Here is an 18,559-nt window from a genome sequence, read left to right as displayed (position 1 = left end):
GTCAAGAAAGAGCTCTGGAGCCACAAGAAACTACAATTCCCCACATCCCTGAGCCAGGACAGTTCAAGCGGTCTCAAAGTGGGATATTTCTGCAATGTGTTTTGGACCTTCGACTCCATTTTCCCTCAGCCGGTGCCGACTCTTAACTCAAGAGGGCGCCATGGGCTGAGAGAAGACCCTCGCGCGCCTGAGGGACGTCGAACGCGGCGGTCAAGAACGTTCGAACTGAGGGACGCAGGTTGGCGAGGGGGCGGGGAAGCCTTTTATTCCGTGAGGCGAAGCGGGGAAATTGCTGCCGCCGCCGTCGTCCTCCCGCGCTTTTCCTGTCTCCTCCATTTTAGCGCGTTGGGGGAGGGAAGCAGCAGCTAGCGCGCCTCCCTTCCCATCGTCCTCTGCGGCGAGCGCGCGGGAAGGAGTTAAAGTAAAAGGAAGAAAGAGGGGGCCGGGCGCGGCGGAGGAGGGGGCGGGGCCAGAGCCGGAGTTGGGGCGCGCGAGGGAAGGAGGAAGGGAGTTCGAGCCTTGGCAAAGGACGAGGAGCGGTAAGGCGAAGGCGAGCGGCGGAGGGAGCACGGGACTGACGCCACAGCCCGAGGCCTAACCGAGCGGAGAAGCCCTCGCCATGGCGGAGACGAAGTAGAGGACAAAGGCCGGGCGAGCGAGGCCTCCTCCGCTGAGGAAAAGCCAAGCGGGCCGCTTGGCTTTCTCCTCAGCGGCAGGAGGCCTCGCCTCGCCCGGGGATGGCGCTGACGTGGCCGTTTGTCCCCCACCATCAACGTGTGGAGCGCTTGAGTCGAGGGCACCAACGCCTCGTCTCCAACGTTCCTTTTCTGGACCGTGGAACCGAGGGAGGGCGTCTCCCTTGCCTTCCCCCACGTGCCGCCGCTCCAGCCCGGGCCCGTTCCTTTGAAAAAAGCCCCCCCCAATCGGGACAATGCCTTCCCAACGGAAGGGGATGATCCGGCAGGGACTCCATTTGTAACAAGGCGCTGCGTGCGCCTCCTCGCTTTCCCTTCCGCCTTTTCAGTCTCCCAAGCACTGGCTTGCTCCAGGGTTGCCTCGGCTTCCCTCCTCTCTCCCGATCTGGCTCTTCTTGGCCGGCGGAGACCGTGGCGCCGATCCGAAGGCCATCCCTTCGGGCGGCCCAGCTTTGCGGACCTCGAGACTGGCGCGAATAGGGCCATGCTGGCTCTTTCTTTGCAAGGGATTTGCCATGATGGCTCAGGGTCGTGTGTGTCGAGCTGCATGACGCACTGGTTTGCTGGCTCTCACTGGAAAAGGGCCATCGGACTCAACTTTGCTGCGCCCAAAGCGAGGGTTTGGGGTCCGATCCCCGCCTTGGCGCCTCAGCTTGGCTGCTTTCCCTTTCCAGCCCCGCAGTCGGTTTGGCCCACGTGCCAAAGGGCACCAAATGGGGCCCGGGAAGCGCACCATTGGCCTCCACCTCTATCCCAGCAGCAGCCTTCCTCCTTATGAGATGGAAGGATTTTCAAACTGGTTGGAGGAGCCATGGCGCAGCGCGATCCTCCACCCCCCCCTTTTTTTTTTAAACTTTGAAAGTACCCCCCCCCTTTGTTCAGAGGGCCTTCCCCCAAGGTCTGTCTGCTTGGCGTTGTAGCTTTAGTCTGGTGTAAAAAATAGCGTGGAAACATGCAGCCCACTGTCAGGATTCTGCTCTTCTCCTGGCAGATACAGGGAAATATGTGGCCAGATCTGATTATTTGTATACATTGCTAGTTTAGTGTAACATTTCATGCATCTCAAAGATCTAGCCATGTTAGTCTGTAGAACCAGTCTTTAGAGAGGTCTGGTAGCCCCTTTGAGACTCACTGGAAGAAAGGAGTTGGCAGCAGAAGCTTTCCTAGGCTTCAATCTTCTTCCTCAAATGCATTTCGTTACCATTGTTGTTATTAGTATTCAAAGATATAGCCGCATGAGTCTGTAGAATCAGTACATAGAGAGATCTTGCAGCACCTTTGAGACTCACTGGAAGAAAGACATGGGCAGCAGGAGCTTTGGTAGACTTTGTAGGTAATTTTATGCAATATTTAAAAAAAAATAATGTTGTGCATCAAACAAAGTTTGTGCGTCTCAGAGTGCATTGGTGTCACTACCTCAGCCCCCCATGAACAAGGGTTTGGCTTTTGGAGTCGTTTGGGATTCTGAATGAGGGAGACTCAGCCTGTATTATGATCCCATTAAAAATCACTACTCAATACTAACAATAGAAAATTCCAGGGCTGGATTTGTTCTCTGGGCTTTCCTCCATCAGTTTTAACGACAGAATGCAAAAGAGTGTCTTTCTACTCTGTTCTCTCAATACAAAAATACAGCAATACAGGCAGGGATGCAGCTGAAAGTACTGTACATCAGATTTTATCTGCACATGCAAAATGTGGGTATTTTACTGTTACATCAGATGGATTTATTTCCCAGGCTTTTGTAGACATAGCTGAGGGTGGATTTTGGCAACAGGTAATTGTCTGATAAAAATATTGTTTCCATCCACAAAATTTGCAAGCATTAAGGAAATAATAGCAGGCTGCACGATTATGACTAGTGAGAAAGTGAATTTAGCTTCTGTTACTTTATTACTAGAATGTACTTTATTACTAGTGGCCGGTCCCTGGTTCAGAGGAAGTATTCTCTGAGTATCAGAAGTTGAAAACCACACAGTGGAGGATTAATGTTAAATTTAAAAAGTCAAAGTTTACAATGGTTTGCATCTTTATTCTTGGAGCTAATTAGGTTGACTTCGTTGTAGCAATTGAGTATATTCTGCCCATAGCAGCTTATTGCACCTTGGCTTTTTTCCATGTCACTTTCTACAGGAGACCCATGAGGAGCATGACTTGGCAACTGATAACCTAGACGATTCTAACCATGACCCCCAGTTTGAGCCCATAGTTTCGCTTCCTGAGCAAGAGATCAAAACTCTTGAAGAAGATGAGGAAGAACTCTTCAAGATGTAAGTATAATGGTGGTTTGTCAGTAACTTCCAAATCTATCTGGGCTGCCATTTGGAGCAACAGATCCAGAAGCACTCCCAAGCTGCAGGCAGTCTTCCAGGGGGAGTCTAACCCCCTTGAGGACTGGTTGACACACTTCCAAATCCAGGTTAGCACCCTTGGCATCCTGTGTAGACTCACCTTGCATTTGCTCCAGAGCTGGGGAGTAGTGGTGATTTTGGGGTTACTCCTTGTCCTACTCCTACTCTCCAGCCCTGGGGATAAGCCCTGGTTGTTTTGCAAGGCTGGCCTGTGTGTAAGTGTCTCTCTTTGCCTCCTAGTCCCTTCCCCGGTGCAGTATAACAAAATAGTTTTTTGGGTGTTTGCATGTACAATATAATAGCAGGAATAACAAATATTTTGTTAATCCTAGTCCTACTTGTGTAAAAACCTCTTATTCCATTACTTCTTACTCTTACTCCCCGGCCCTGGTTTCTTCATCCAACCCATTATCTCCTCTAGGCATTCATTCAGAGGAGACTCACTATCCATAGCTGTTGCTATTACTGAAAGCAAAAATAAGTATATGTATCAGCATACTGATAGCATCCTGCACTATTCCTCCAGATGATGTCTCCCATTGGTTTCATTTAGTGTAATACTGGATATGACATTCTCCGCATAAGGAAATGTATGTCTTGTTCTGTTGTTGTTGTTTTTTCTTTGAAGGCGGGCAAAACTCTTCCGATTTGCATCAGAAAATGATCTTCCTGAATGGAAAGAGCGTGGCACTGGTGATGTCAAGCTTCTGAAGCACAAAGAGAAGGGGACCATTCGTCTCTTGATGAGGAGAGATAAAACCTTAAAAATATGTGCAAATCATTACAGTATGTGACTTGGTATACTGTGTTAGTCCAGTACAACTGATAAAATCCTTGCATACTTTCCTGACATTAGACAAAAAATAAATATCAACAGTGGAAGCAAGATATTTGGAGTGTACCCATAAATCAGTAATATACATGAGGATGTTTGTAGATGGAACTAGCCTTTGGTATTTTTAGTACCAAAAACACTGAAGGGCTGATATATACCTGTAAACGGCATGTTCAGAATACTTTCAGAATTGGAACTGGAAAGGATCAGAAGCTCTGTAATCCACCTTCTGTTGTTTAGTTGAGGCCCTGCAGATACAGCCTTCCACAGATTGGTTAATATAATCCAGATCACAGTATGCTACAACCAGAGATGAGACATAAGCTATAAAAATGTGCAAGTCGCTTGAAGCAGATTGGCTAAGTCACAGTGCAAAGGAGAAAGAGGGAGGGGGAAAAGCCAACCACAGTCCAAACAGTAGTAGTCTAACTTGGTTCAGTTCAGATATATGGCAGTGAATTGCTTACAAGTCTTGTAAAAAAATAATGGCATGAAATGCTGGTGACAAAATTCTGGCATGTTGCCTTAATTGTGAATAATAGCTAATTAACTGGCTGTTATTTTTGTGAGTTAGATTTAAGGTTATGTCCAATTTTCTAATAGTCTTGTGTGTCACTATGTAATTTAGTAGGGGCTAAATATTGTACCTAAGTAGCTATTATATTGCTCTAGTGTTCACCAGTTCCTTTTCCCCTTCTTTTTCTTCCAAGTTACCCCTTTAATGGAGCTGAAGCCTAATGCCGGTAGTGACAGAGCATGGGTGTGGAATACACATGCTGATTTTGCAGATGAGAGCCCTAAACCAGAACTTTTGGCAATCCGGTTTTTAAATGCAGAAAGTAAGTTAAAAACACCTTCATTTGCATTGTTTAAGTTGTAGATGTGATAACATGCAGATGGCATGTATAAGCTCATTATTTTCTGTTGTATTTTGTTTTTATAGTAGTTCTGTTAATATGAACAGTCTTTTATAATAGTACTATTATCTGTGTTGTATGCTAGTACTGTATTTTAATACTCTTGACACTGAGTGTGACTCATAATTCTTTACTACATTATGTGTGCATGAACTGTTTTTGTGTGTTTAACCATGGGTTTTGTCTCTTTTTGTCTGTCCTGGCTGTTGCTCAGATTTGTGTGTGTTAAAAGACTGGTAGAGCCATGGATCTTCTAATGTACTTTTCAGGTTCTGTGGTCTCACTTTTTGTTCTGTGCCAGTAAGAGGCATTGTTAACAAGTTTAGAGAGGTGATTTACACGGTGCATGGTAAGAACCTGTCTATGGATTCACAGTTAGTGGAAAGCAAGTGAGATACAGGCATTTGAGTAAATGGTTCAGTTTTTTCTGGCTTTCTGCCCTACAGACTAAGAAAGTACCCTTTTTTCTGATGAATGAAGTGTGTGCCTTAATGTTGAATAACAGTGACCTCATGTGGCCACTTATGTTTAGTGTAGTGTAACATAAGCAGTTGACAAATTGAGTTTTATTGGTAACATTCTAATCTTAAACCACAATAATTTGTTGTTTAATAGTTAATACTTTAAGGAAATCTGGTAGTGTTGCACTACTGATGTTCAAAATCTATTTGCTTATACTATTGCACATTTTTGGCCAGCTAAATAGGCAAGCTACCATTAATATATTTGTTTTAGAAAATGTACCAAATTCATCATTCAGTCAATATAATAATAGAACATTACCATTTACACCAGTGGTTCACAACCTTCCTAATGCCATGACCCTTTAATACAGTTCCTCATGTTGTGGTGACCCAAAACCATGAAATTATTTTCGTTGCTGCTTCATAATTGTAATTAAATAGATGTTTGCCAATGGTCTTAGGTGACCCCCATGAAAGGGTCATTTGACCCCCAAAGGGGTCCTGACCCACAGGTTGGGAATCACAGATTTACACAATAAGAGCAATCCCCCCCCAAATAATTCTTGTTTTACAGCAGAAAGTAACTGTAAAGAGTTAAATGTGTGTTAGTTATCAGGTAATGTCAAGATGTGAAGGGGGTGAGTGCTTTTCAATATGCCTTTGAGCACAATAGTGATTAATGTTATCTTTGGAATATCTAAATCCATTGCAGCATACTCATATTTTGCTTCCTTGGAACAGATGCACAGAAATTCAAGGCAAAATTTGAAGAATGTAGGAATGAGGTTGATAAGAAGGGAAAGAAAGGTAAGGCATTCAAGTGATTCTTCCTCCTTTTTCTTGTAACACGAAAGTTAAGAAACTTTAAACATCTCTGCAAAGGTCTTTCGCTAGTCAAAGTATATTATCTATGTACTTTGTGCCAAGGTTTAGGTTTTTTCCCCTTTTGGGGTAAGAAATTAAGAGGCTTTGCAGTAAGACCATCCTTCCTTTACCCTTGATAACGTTAAAATGTGATCTTTTTATCATGTTCCACCAAGCAATATCAGAGTGGCAGCATCTCTACACATATCTGTTGAATTAAAACCATTTAAATCAGCCATTCTTAAAATTCAGTAGACCAGCACTGTTTTAAAGCCTTTGCGACCAGTTCCCCAAAGCCTGTCAAAACTGAGTTTTTACATGTGAATAGAAGGACAGCAGAATGGAAGTGAATCTGACTTTTCTAGTGAGTTCCAGAATAAAATGTCTGTTCCCTGTTCCTACTAGATGTGCTTCAGGAAGGGGAGATATAAAGACCTCATGTCTTAGAACAGGCTCATATGGGAGAATACAGTCCTTCAGACATTATGGAGTCATTGCTGTATAGAGCTTTATGGGTTTTAGCCAGCAATTTGAATTATGCTCAGAAGCAGACTATTGCACAGTAGAATGCTGTAACAAAGTATGAGAATTATGCAGTATTACACAATATTCAGCTCTAGCATGGTGTAGTGGTTTGAGCGTTGGACTATGACTCTGAAGATCAGGGTTTGATTCCCCACTCAAGCATAAAAACCCACTGGGTGACTTTGGACAAGTTGCACTCTTTCACTGTGACAGGTTCATCTTAGGGTTGCCACAAGTCAAAGATGACTTGGAGGAACACAGCAACAACAAAAATATGATATTCAGGTCTACTGTTGGTAACTTTGGTGTCTTCTGGCTCAAAGTTTATGGGTAATCGATGATGATGATGATGATGATGATTATCATTATGCTTGTTGGCAGGCTCACTCTGTGCCTGACTGCAATATTCAGTCAAGGTGCTTTTTAGGTCTGCTAGAGTAATAATCCAGGATGTTGTGAACGCATCCCTGTTATGGGTGTCTGTTTCAATTGATCTTGGCACACTATGTTCAGATAGGCTGTTAATGTTGATCTGTAAAATTTTTGTGGGTTTTTCGGGCTCTGAGGCTTTGTTTTAGAAGAGTTTATTCCTGACATTTCGCCAGCAGCTATGGCTGGCATCTTCAGAGAAGAGAGTGGGATATATATACTGTTGATTGAGAGGAGGTGATTTGCATGTTAATCTGTGAAAGCCTTTGACTTCACATTGATCTGTAAACTGAATATGCTTCATTTTTCAGGTATTCTAAAGTTGAATATTTACTGTACTCCAATATAGTAATATAAAAGCCCTGTTTTCATATAGTTATAGCATAGATGTGTTTGAAGAGATGCATATAACTGTGTTCTGCAATACATTGAACACGTCATTGTAATGGAATACTTACTTAACCTTCTAATTAAAATGTACTTTTATTAGCAGTTCATAAAGTGCTTATTATTGGCAGCCTGCTTCCCAGCATTTCTGGTACCCTGCTGTAAAGTCCAGTGTTGCTACAATACCACTGTACTGTCAACAATAAAAATGAGATTAGTTTAGAAATAAGACACTGGTCTAAATCCAAGTGTTAGTACCAACTGAAGTAACCATTAAATCAATAGAATTTGTATTAGTATGAATTCACTAAATTCTCATTGATTCAGTTGAGCTGTTATAGCTGAGACTATTGGATTTAGCCCCTTATATGTGGAACTAGGATAATAAAAGGAAATACGTTTTAAAATGACATTTTTTTCTCGAAAACAATAATTATGTACATTATTATATACAGTTTAGCATAGTGGCCTGTCTTCTACAGAAAGAAAAACAGCATTTCTGTCTTGGAAAAATACTTACATTGCATTTCCCATTGTGTAAATTTTAGGACAGGTTCAAAAGGTGTATTTCTTCATTTAGCAGTAATATAAGTTATACAGTTTCAAACTTTTGAATTGCGTTCAGGGAACTGGTGAAATATTTAGTCAAGGAAATAGAAAATAAAATTTTAGTGGCAATCCTGTTAAAGGAACTTGGAACAGCATATATGAAAAGAGAATGGATTCCATTTTGTCCTAGTAAATCCTCTCAGGTAGGTTTGGCAGAAATGTACAGGTTTATCAAGACTGTCTAAAGAGCAAAGTGCTTGGGTACCTGCAGTCCAAATCTAGCATTCACCACACTAGTTCTCCTGCACTACATTATTCCAAATAGTGTATTTTTTCATGGAAATTTCCATAATGTTCTTTCTTTTAAATGTATATTACACGCTAATGCTTTATCTTAAAACTTTATTTAGCAGGAGCAGATAAAAATGATAGTGCTGATAAAGTTGCTGAGAAATTAGAAGAACTGTCTGTAAAGGAAGAAAGCAAAGAATCTGAGAAGAAAGAAGTTGAGAAGAAAACTGAAGAAAAGCAATAAATCAGCTTGGGCCTTGTATTATTATTATTATTTCTTTTTTAATTTTTACAAGGGACTTTATAAAGAACTGTATTCCAGCATTCAATTTTTTTCTAAGCTTTTGCCCTTTTTGAAGAGATCTTCAGAAAAAATCCATTCCCCAGTCATGAAAATGTACTGTACTAAACTTTCTTTTCCATAGTGGAAACACTTATTTATAGTCATCTAAGAGAGAATAAAGCTTTGAAAATTGTATTGAAGGACAGAACCGAGTTTTCTATATGCTTCAGATGTGTGACTGCAATTACTACCTTGGGTTATATTTTTGAGTGCATATCTTTAGAAGAGATGTAGTATAAGCAAATTATACCAATAGAAAAAGTGCAAGTAATAAAGCTGATTTCATATGTTGTGACTGAAAGCTGTAATGACTGAAAGGAGATACTCTCTGCTAAGATTTCTTTCCTTGTAATTGGGGCTTGAATGAAACTGTTTTTTAGAGCTGTTACAGAAAAACAGCATGCCCTTTAAGAGCATCATGTTGTGGTCCTGTAGTGGCCAGCTATTTCACTTGTAGATGATGGAGCAAGATCGAACATACATTTGAATTTGTCATGACTGAAAATACATATAGTTTCACCATTGCCAGTCAATAAGGCTATGTTTTAGAAACCTTTCTCTCCAAGCAGAACAAACATGTGCTATGTGGAAAAATCTGTGTGGGTTGCAAGCAGTCTTTCCAATAAATGTGGGATGTCTAAAACTATCTTTTAAAACTTCAGGTTAAACTTATTCTTTTAACAGATACTGAGACTTTTTGTAGTGTGTGTCATGTGTTCTCTATTTTGCTGTCTTAAAGATAGCATTTACCATTTCTTTCTGTGGAAGATGGGGCAGGGAGAATTGATCCACTGAAGCCTTAGATTCTAAAGAGACTTCAGGCTGTAGAAAAGTAGAACACCATTAAAAAACAACACCTTGTGGCTAGAAGCATCGAAACAAACTCAACTATATCAGTCCAGGGAATAAACTTGATTGGCCAAGCTGAACTTTAAAGTCTTTTAATATCTTAAACAGAAGTGGAAAAATGTTTTACTGTAGGCTCCTGCTTAACTGGCATTGGGTACTAAAATGGTTATTCTGTTGCATTCACTACAAGGGCCATCACATGGAGTTTTGTTTGCATGTGAGTTATTCTGGATTTCCACCCAGATACACCAAATGGTGCTTGTAGCTGGACTTTGCATCTAGCTTCTATGGGTTGCTATTTTGCATCGCAAAACAGACAACCATATGTTTGGATTGGGACCCTTCCGGGTCCACTTTTAAAATAAATTCATACTATCCCACTTCTGTTCATTGTGTGATTCATCCAAAACAATACAGATTGCTTGCCATAAATAGGACATGAAAACAGCTGATACGGAGTCTTTAAAGATCCCGGTTTCTCGTGTCTACATATACTCTGCTGGGAGTTACTCTGTAGGCATATTCCCTGTTGTTTGTAACCGTATGCACAGTACTTGTTTTGAATGTAAACCAACTGAATGAGAAAACTGGTCAGTGTAATGAATTTGGAGAACATCCTGTATTTTTAAATTGAGTTGATTTTTCATGTAAAAACGCTTTCAGATTTGTGACGTGTTTTATTTCTTGTTCGTTGAGATCGTATCCATACTGTTTTTTACTCTTAGCAATTGAATCAGTCAAGACAACTAAAAAGGATCTAGACCTTTCCGTTGGAGTAAGGGAAGCCTACAGAGTTAATACTTTGACTGGTCCCTTTAAACACTTCTTGCCATTTCATTTAATAGCAATGTACACTTAATGGCAGATTGTCGGTCTTCAGGTAGTCCATCTATGAAAGTTGCCATCAGTGGATTCTAATTTAACTTGTCAAAGGGAGCCTTTACGCTCACCAGGTTAACGTCAAAATAAATTTAAACTTAATATTTTTGTGGGTTTTTTTCTTTACTGTTTGAAACAGCAGGTGATGGTAGATTGGTGTTACAGAAGCAAAAGGTGCAACAAGCCACGTGTTTTATGTGCCTTTTCCAATCCTATGACACCCCATTGAGTGTCGGTGACTAATGTCAGTTGCATAGGTTGAAGGCCTTTTCACTCATCTGGCCTTAGGACAAATCTGTATACTTTCCTACATCCTCTACTGTGTGCCTGTCTGTATTACTGCTTTTAACACTTTCAAATTACAGTACTTAATTTTAAAAATTCTGACATGCTGATCATGAAACACGTGTTGAAGAAAAGGCACTTTCTGGATGTTGACTTGTAGTCTAGCTCTTTGACAACCGTGTTGAGCTGAGGAAGGGAAGAGGCGCTTGTGTGTGTTGAAGTGTGACATTCTTTGAACGTGTCAAATCTCTTGTGTAAAGTCCAGATTTTTTTTAATCTATTTCATTATGTCTTCTGACACTGGGCATTACCTGTTTATAATTAGTATTGTTCTTTTTGTGGGGGAGTGATGTCTAAGAGCTAAACTGAAGCCATACTGATAGGATTTGTGTAGTTCCGTTAGACTGAAATCAAAGACTTGAGTATGCTAAACTAAGGTGATGTAAATTAGATACACACCACTTTTAAAAATCAAAAGTCAATCACAGTCCAATCTGCAATTTAAAGGTATGTTTTACCCTATTAAATTGTTATTACTGACTACACTGCCGTAAGCTTTGGTTTCAATGTGTTGTCTTTTTAAAGCGGCTCGATACTTGTACAGGTTAAGGTTCAGTGTAAATTTGTAGGATGTTTTTGTCTCCCTACTGGAATTTACCATATAGAAAAATGGTTTGTATAGAAGACAGCTTGTTTTCTGCTGCTCCAGAGATTAGAACATGAACCACTGGATTCAAATTACAGGAAAGGCAATTCCACCTAAAGATTGAGAAGAACCTTTTGACTGTAGGAGCTGTTAGAGAGAGGAATGGCTTGCCTCAGAGTGTGGTGGACTCCACCTTTGGAGGTCTTTAAACAAAGGTTGGACGGGCATCTTTCAGGAGTGCTTTAGCTGTATATTGCTGCATGGCATGGAACTGAACTAGATGGAGCTTGCAGTCCCTTCTTCAACCCTATGGCCCTCCATAAATATTACTGGATGAGCCAGTGAGTGTGCACAGATAGGTTCGTATTTGCCGCCAACCAACTACTTGCCATTGATTTTGTAATAAAAATTTTGCAATAGTATCACATTATTAAGATGATGTGCTTCAAAGGGAAAGGACTAAACTTTGAAAACTAGATAGAAATTCTTGCTTCTAAACTCACTGTAACTGCCCTTGTTACTTTGAAACGATAGCTATTCTATAGTTGGGATACAAGGTTAATTTAGCTGGTTCACATTGCTGACTCATTCAACTTTTCTACTACGTCTCCTAGATCCTTTTCACAGGTGTCTCCCATTCTATTTCTGTGCACTTGAATTGCTTATGCTCCACAAATTTGTCAAACCCTGCATTATAGCTCTCCAAATGGGGGAGCATCTCTGATAGCTGAAAACATTTAACTATGCACTGTATTGAGAAATATAATATTTTCTCTCCTAAATCTCCATCATTCATCATCAAGTGGTAATGCCTGGTGTTCCAGTACTGTGAGTATGAGAGAAGCTCTCTAACCACTTAAGAAAAGAAACATGCAATTCTGGTTATATTTTAAAATACTGTATTAAATCAAGGGTGAGCAACTGCAATTTTTTGCCCCCATGACCCACCCATTGGGGTCACAAATGCAAAATAGTTTGGAAACCAACATGGAGGTGGCCCAAAGTTTTGGTTTAATTTCCTTTGACTGCATCCCACTTTGCATTACTGGTATAAAGCCACTTGTAAAGCGCCATGTATACTGATTTTTACAAGTAATTTGAAGTGGTTTAGCTGCAAATAACTGGCGATAATAAGAATGGGTAGCCATTTAGAAATTTCAAGAGAATGGCTCCCAATGCTTTGCCAATTTCTACAGCCTTCAAAGTGAGGACTCTTTAGAATTTTAACATAAACCAGGTGGTTACATTTTTGGAGTCTACTACCTGATTTGTCAGTATGTGGATAGGCACTACATGGCTAAAAATTCTCTCACTGGTGCTAGGCAGTTGAGGAGAAATCTTTATACATAGACCTGGCCACAGAAGAGAAAGTCCAGCAACTGGAGGCCTAGGTATCTACACTTCAGCATCATAGGGAGCAAGAGGTTTTCCTGACCAGAATGGACCAGAAGTGTGGTGGTTGTGGGGGACTCCTTGCTGAAGGGTACAGAAGCAGTGGTTTGTGGGCCTGACAAGATGTCTTGGAAGGTGTGCTTTCTCCCTGGGGCAAAGATCTGTGATGTGACGGAGAGGCTGACAAGACTTGTCAAGCCTATTGACTGTTACCCCTTTCTTTTGGTTCATGTGGGAACCAATGACATTGCAAGGCACAGCCATCAGAATATCAGACGGGACTATGAGGCTCTGGGTAGGAAGTTGAAAGAGAGGGATGCACAGGTTGTCATCTCATCTCTTCTCCCAGTCGAAGGGCATGGTCCAGGAAGGGAGAGGAAAATAGTAGAGGTGAATAACTGGCTCCACAGATGGTGTCGCCAAGAACGATTTGGATTTTTGGATCATGGTCTGAAGTTCCATGAGGAGGGACTTCTGGCAACGGATGGGTTGCATCTCATGCCAGTTGGAAGAAATGTTTTTGCCAACAGTCAAGAATTTGATCAGGAGGGCTTTAAACTGAGTTATGTGGGGGAGGGAGACAGTATTCTGGAAGGGAAAAGGGCTGGAGAAAATAGTCAAACTGTCATAGAGGGAACAAGACAAACAGTGCAAGGACCCAAAAGTGGGAGGCAAAAAAACCATGCACAGCAGCAAGTCAAGGGAACACATGGTCTTCGATGTCTCTAAACTAATGCACAGAGCATGGGAAATAAGCAAGATGAACTTGAACTGCTAGTACAACAAAGCAAATATAATAGGCATCACTAAAACCTGGTGGGATGAGTCTCATAATTGGAATGTGGAAATAGAGGGGTATAACCTTTTTAAGAGAAATAGGCCAAACAGGAAGGGAGGAGGAATAGCCTTATAGGTCAGGGACATTTACACCAGTGAAGAGATCTAGGACATCGATTCTGGAAGCCAGGTGGAGAGTATCTGGATAAAAATTAAAGGGGAGGGAAACAACAAGGATGCTATTGTGGAAGTCTACTACAGACGCCCAAGTCAGACGGAGGGATGATGCCTTTCTAGAACAGATGACCACACACTCAGAAAGGAGAGATGTAGTAGTGATGGCTGACTTCAACTATCCTGATATTTGCTGGAAGGCAAACTCAGCCAAATCCTCAAGGTCTAGCAAATTCCTCACTTGCCTTTCATTGTCAAAAAGGTGGCAGAGGCAACAAGGGGGTCAGCTATTTTGGATCTGATCCTAACCAACAGGGATGATCTAGTTAATGGGGTGCAAGTGGTGGGATCCTTAGGTGGAAGTGACCATGTTTTCCTGGAGTTTGTTATACAATGGAAAGGAGAAGCCAGGCATAGTCAGACACGCATTCTAGAATTTAGGAGAGCGGATTTCAGTAAACGTAGAGAAATACTGGGTGTGATCCCATGGTCAGGAATACTAAAAGAGAAGGGAGTTCAGGATGGATGGGAGTTTCTTAAAAGGGAGATACTGAAGGCACAATTTCAATCAGTTCCAGTTAGGAAGAAAAATGGGAGGTGTCTCAAGAAACCAGGAGGGATGACTAAGGAACTTTCAACTGACCTAAGTTTTAAACAGGACATGTATAAGAAATGGAAAAATTGGGAAATCACCAAAGAGGAATTCAAACAAATAGCGAGCACGTGTAAGGATAAAGTCAGAAAAGCTAAAGCGCAGCATGAGCTCAGGCTTGCTAGAGAGGTTAAGAACAACAAAAAGGGCTTTTTTGGATATGTCTACAGCAAAAGGAAGAAAGAAGAAATTGTAGGGCCACTGCGTGGAGAAGATGGCAAAATGCTAACAGGAGACAGAGAAAAGGCAGAATTACTCAACACCTTCTTTGCCTCAGTCTTCTCAGAAAAGGCAAAGGGTGCTCAACCTGAGGATAATGGAGCAGAGGACAGGATAGGGGAATTTCAGCACAGAATAAGTAAAGAGATAGTAGAGGAATACCTTGTTAATCTAAATGAATTTAAGTCCCCAGGACCAGATGAACTACATTCAAGGGTATTAAAAGAACTGGCAAATGTAATATCGGAGCCATTGGCAATAATCTTTGAAAACTCCTGGAAAACAGGAGAGATCCCAGCAGACTGGCGGAGGGCAAACGTTGTCCCCATCTTCAAAAAGGGGAAAAAAGAGGATCCCAACAATTATCGTCCAGTTAGTCTGACATCAATCCCAGGAAAGATTCTGGAGCAGATCATTAAACAGAGAGTCTGTGAACATCTAGAAGGCAATGCCATAATCACAAAAAGTCAACATGGGTTTCAGAGAAACAAGTCATGCCAGACAAACCTGATCTTTTTTTTAATAAAATTACCAGCTTGGTAGATGAAGGGAATGCTGTGGATATAGTATATCTTGATTTCACTAAGGCCTTTGACAAGGTTTCCCATGACATTCTTGCAAACAAGCTTGTAAAATGTGGGCTAGACAAAGGAACTGTTACATGGATTTGTAACTGGTTGACTGACCGAACCCAAAGAGTGCTCAACAATGGCTCCTTTTCATCCTGGAGAGAAGTGACCAGTGGGGTCCCACAGGGCTCTGTCCTGGGCCCAGTGCTATTCAACATCTTTATCAACGACTTGGATGACAGAATTGGGGGCATACTTATCAAATTTGCAGATGACATCAAATTAGGAGGAGTAGCTAATACCCCAGAGGACAGGATCAAAATTCAGAATGATCTGAATAGACTAGAAAGCTGGGCCAAAACTAACAAAATAAATTACAACACGGAGAAATGTAAGATACTGCACTTAGGGCGGAAAAATGAAATGCACAGATATAGGATGGAGGACACCTGGCTGAATGAAACTACGTGTGAAAGGGATCTAGGAGTCCTAGTAGACCACAAGTTGAACATGAGTCAACAGTGTGATGCGGCAGCTAAAAAGGCCAATGCGATTTTAGGCTGCATCAATAGAAGTATAGTCTAGATCAAGGGAAGTAATCGTGCCACTCTATTCTGCTTTGGTCAGGCCTCACCTGGAATATTGTGTCCAGTTCTGGGCACCACAATTCAAAAAGGAGGTTGAGAAACTGGAGCGTGTCCAAAGGAGGGCGATTAAAATGGTGAAGGGTCTGGAAACCATGCCCTATGAGGAACGACTTAGGGAGCTGGGGATGTTTAGCCTGGAGAAGAGTAGGTTAAGAGGTGATATGATAGCCCTGTTTAAATATTTGAAGGGATGTCACATTGAGGAGGGAGCAAGCTTGTTTTCTGCTGCTCCAGAGAACAGGACCCGGAACAATGGATGCAAGCTACATCAAAAGAGATTCCACCTCAACATTAAGAGGAACTTCCTGACAATAAGGGCTGTTTGACAGTGGAACACACTCCTTCCTCAGAGTGTAGTAGAGTCTCTTCCTTAGAAGTGTTTAAGCAGAGGCTGGATGGACATCTGTTGGGGATGCTTTGATTTAGATTTCCTGCATGGCTGAATGGGGTTGGACTGGATGGCCCTTGGGGTCTCTTCCAACTCTAGGATTCTATGATTGCTTTTCTCTCATTATGCAGAATAATGCAGCAGCTTTGGGGTGTCATGAATTTGCTGTGCTGGTTACATACCTTGTTAGGCATGTATATTTACAGTTTGGAAGACAAACTGGTACTCATGCAAGTTTTAGTTAGGTAATATATTGCTACAGAGCCTAGAACATGAAATAGTAATGAATTCATATTAGAAGAGGTTCCACGTAAACATTAGAAATAAACTTCCTGACTGTAAGAGCTGTTTGCCAGTGGAATGGAGGATGGTGGACTGTCGTTCTGTGGTGGTCTTTATACAGCTTGGATGGACATCTTTCAGGGGTGCTTTAGTTGTGCATTCCTGCATGGTTAAGGGCCAGACTAGATCCCCTTGAGTCACTTCCAACACCATTTGCTACTCTGCTTCAAGCAGCAAAATGGCTTTGTCTGTGCTTGTAGAAATGTAGCCTCTTGGAGACATTGGGTTGACCCTTGTGCATGCAAAACATATGCTCTGCCACATCACCCTAATGCCCTCCAAATGTTTTGGACTACTGTTTTTGTCAGCCACAGTCAACATGGTTAAGAGTCAAGGATGACAGGAGCTGTAGCTGAAAACAGCTAGGCAGACTCCAGATTGAGGGAAGCTGATGTTATTGCTTCATTGACTGAAAGGTGGCATCCCTATTAAATATGTCTATTAATTTATGGGAAAGATAGGCAGATAGGCAAAATTAGCATCCATGTGGTTGTGCTTCCCAACTTCCTGACAGTAAGGGCTGTTCGACAGTGGAACAAACTCCCTCGGAGTGTGGTGGAGTCTCCTTCCTTAGAAATCTTCAAACAGAGGCTGGATGGCCATCTATCGGGGATGCTTTGACTGAGAGTTCCTGCATGGCAGGGGATTGGACTGGATGGCCCTAGCGGTCTCTTCCAACTCCATGATTCTATGATTCTACCCCCACACCATAGTATTGCTTCTTGCAGAACAGATCCCAATCTCTTTTTTGAGTAACGTGCAACACAATCAGAGCTCTTGAATTTGAACAGATTAATACCATATTATCATGTATAGAAAACACACAAGATTATGTACAGATACCCCCTTTCTGGATACTGTTAGTGATCTGGTTGCCCTGGGCTGTGTTATATATGTTAAAAATGGTCACCTTTCTGGGCGTTGAGGAAAAACCTTGACAACTCCCACCTCTGATCTGTAGTTCTCCTTTTGAAGAAGTGGTATTCAAAGATTCCCATTTTTCGAAATGTGCTGGGTAGCAAAATGGTTTTGGATTATGTGCATACCACACATCAGCTTTCTAAGTCACATGGAAATCCCTGAACATTTTTCATAGGCCCTCAAGTCAATGAGTCATCCCTGAGCATCTTTTGGGTGTGCTGGGGGTGGTGAAGCGATGCCTTGATGCTCTTGTAATGCTTTGGAACAGGTATGATGGATATTTTGTCATGTCAATTGCAGCATTCCTTCACACATCATCTGTCGTGTGGTTTATTACCGGACGTTATTAATTGTATCTACCTGCTGGTACATTTTTGCAAAGTGATAGAAAACACAGAATACATTGCATTAACACCACTACCACCTGAAGAAGCTAACAATCTGACAACCTTGAAAGCAATGGTGAAAGAATAAATGAAATATTACAAAACTGAGCAGAATTCATATATCAAACAGAGGGAGATATGTGTAAGATCATATTGAGCAAATGCAAAGATGCTTATAAACTGTCCTTAACACATCTGTCCCTCCACTGCATGGCTTTACAAGCAAAAGATTGTTGTTGTTGTTATATCCCACCTTTCTCCCAGTATAAGGACTCAGTAGTGATGTAGTGATGTGTTAGAAGATACAGGGTCACATTCATAATGCTCTCCGAATAAAATGCAAAACATGCCTATCTACCAAGCTTGAGATAGATGATCTTCTGACATTTGTTGTATTATTTCGAGTGAGAACAACAAAAGTTATCCCAAAGAGTTCCAACTCAACTGGGACTGGACTGGGAGAATGGGCTTTAACACTGTAAATGACAATTAAGTGAAAAGATGTGTAAAATGGTGCATCTTGGGACAAAAAGGAAAAAAAACCCCAGCTTCTCGCATACACTGAAGGGATGTGAGCTAGGAGCAAGTGACCAAGGAAAAATGTCAAGCCAGGTGTGGCTGCTGCTGTAGAAAAAGGCAAATTCCAAGTTGGGCATAATTTGAAAATAAATTATAAATAGCACCAACAATATCAGACAGTACCAGCTGAGAGCCCAAGAAAAGGTGAAGTTAACGTATAATAATAATAATAATAATAATAATAATAATAATAATAATAATAAT

General features: G+C 41.4%; 1 protein-coding gene and 1 non-coding gene across 5 annotated transcripts; both read left to right on the top strand.

Moving 5' to 3' along the window:
• The first annotated feature begins 559 nt into the window (after positions 1 to 559).
• Positions 560 to 8,785, top strand: RANBP1 (RAN binding protein 1). 4 transcript variants are annotated; one of them, XM_042442159.1, is made up of 6 exons: positions 560 to 632; positions 2,827 to 2,965; positions 3,675 to 3,832; positions 4,592 to 4,720; positions 6,004 to 6,069; positions 8,430 to 8,785. In XM_042442159.1, the coding sequence occupies exons 1-6, from the start codon at positions 620 to 622 to the stop codon at positions 8,549 to 8,551; spliced, it is 627 nt and encodes a 208-aa protein (XP_042298093.1). In that variant the 5' UTR covers positions 560 to 619; the 3' UTR covers positions 8,552 to 8,785. The 4 variants fall into 4 exon arrangements, with proteins under 4 accessions (XP_042298093.1, XP_042298092.1, XP_042298095.1 ...); XM_042442158.1 differs by having other exon boundaries at positions 8,427 to 8,785; XM_042442161.1 differs by having other exon boundaries at positions 5,975 to 6,069.
• On the top strand, positions 7,029 to 7,159 carry LOC121916765. Its single transcript, XR_006100917.1, has one exon. It is a non-coding gene; the product is annotated as a small nucleolar RNA SNORA77 (small nucleolar RNA).
• Positions 8,786 to 18,559: the final 9,774 nt, after the last annotated feature.

The sequence above is a fragment of the Sceloporus undulatus genome, chromosome 10 (genome assembly GCF_019175285.1).
Source record: "Sceloporus undulatus isolate JIND9_A2432 ecotype Alabama chromosome 10, SceUnd_v1.1, whole genome shotgun sequence".
Taxonomy (NCBI): Eukaryota; Metazoa; Chordata; class Lepidosauria; order Squamata; family Phrynosomatidae; genus Sceloporus; species Sceloporus undulatus.
Note: the sequence above shows the minus strand (reverse complement) of the source record. Positions and strands in the feature narration are given on the sequence as shown.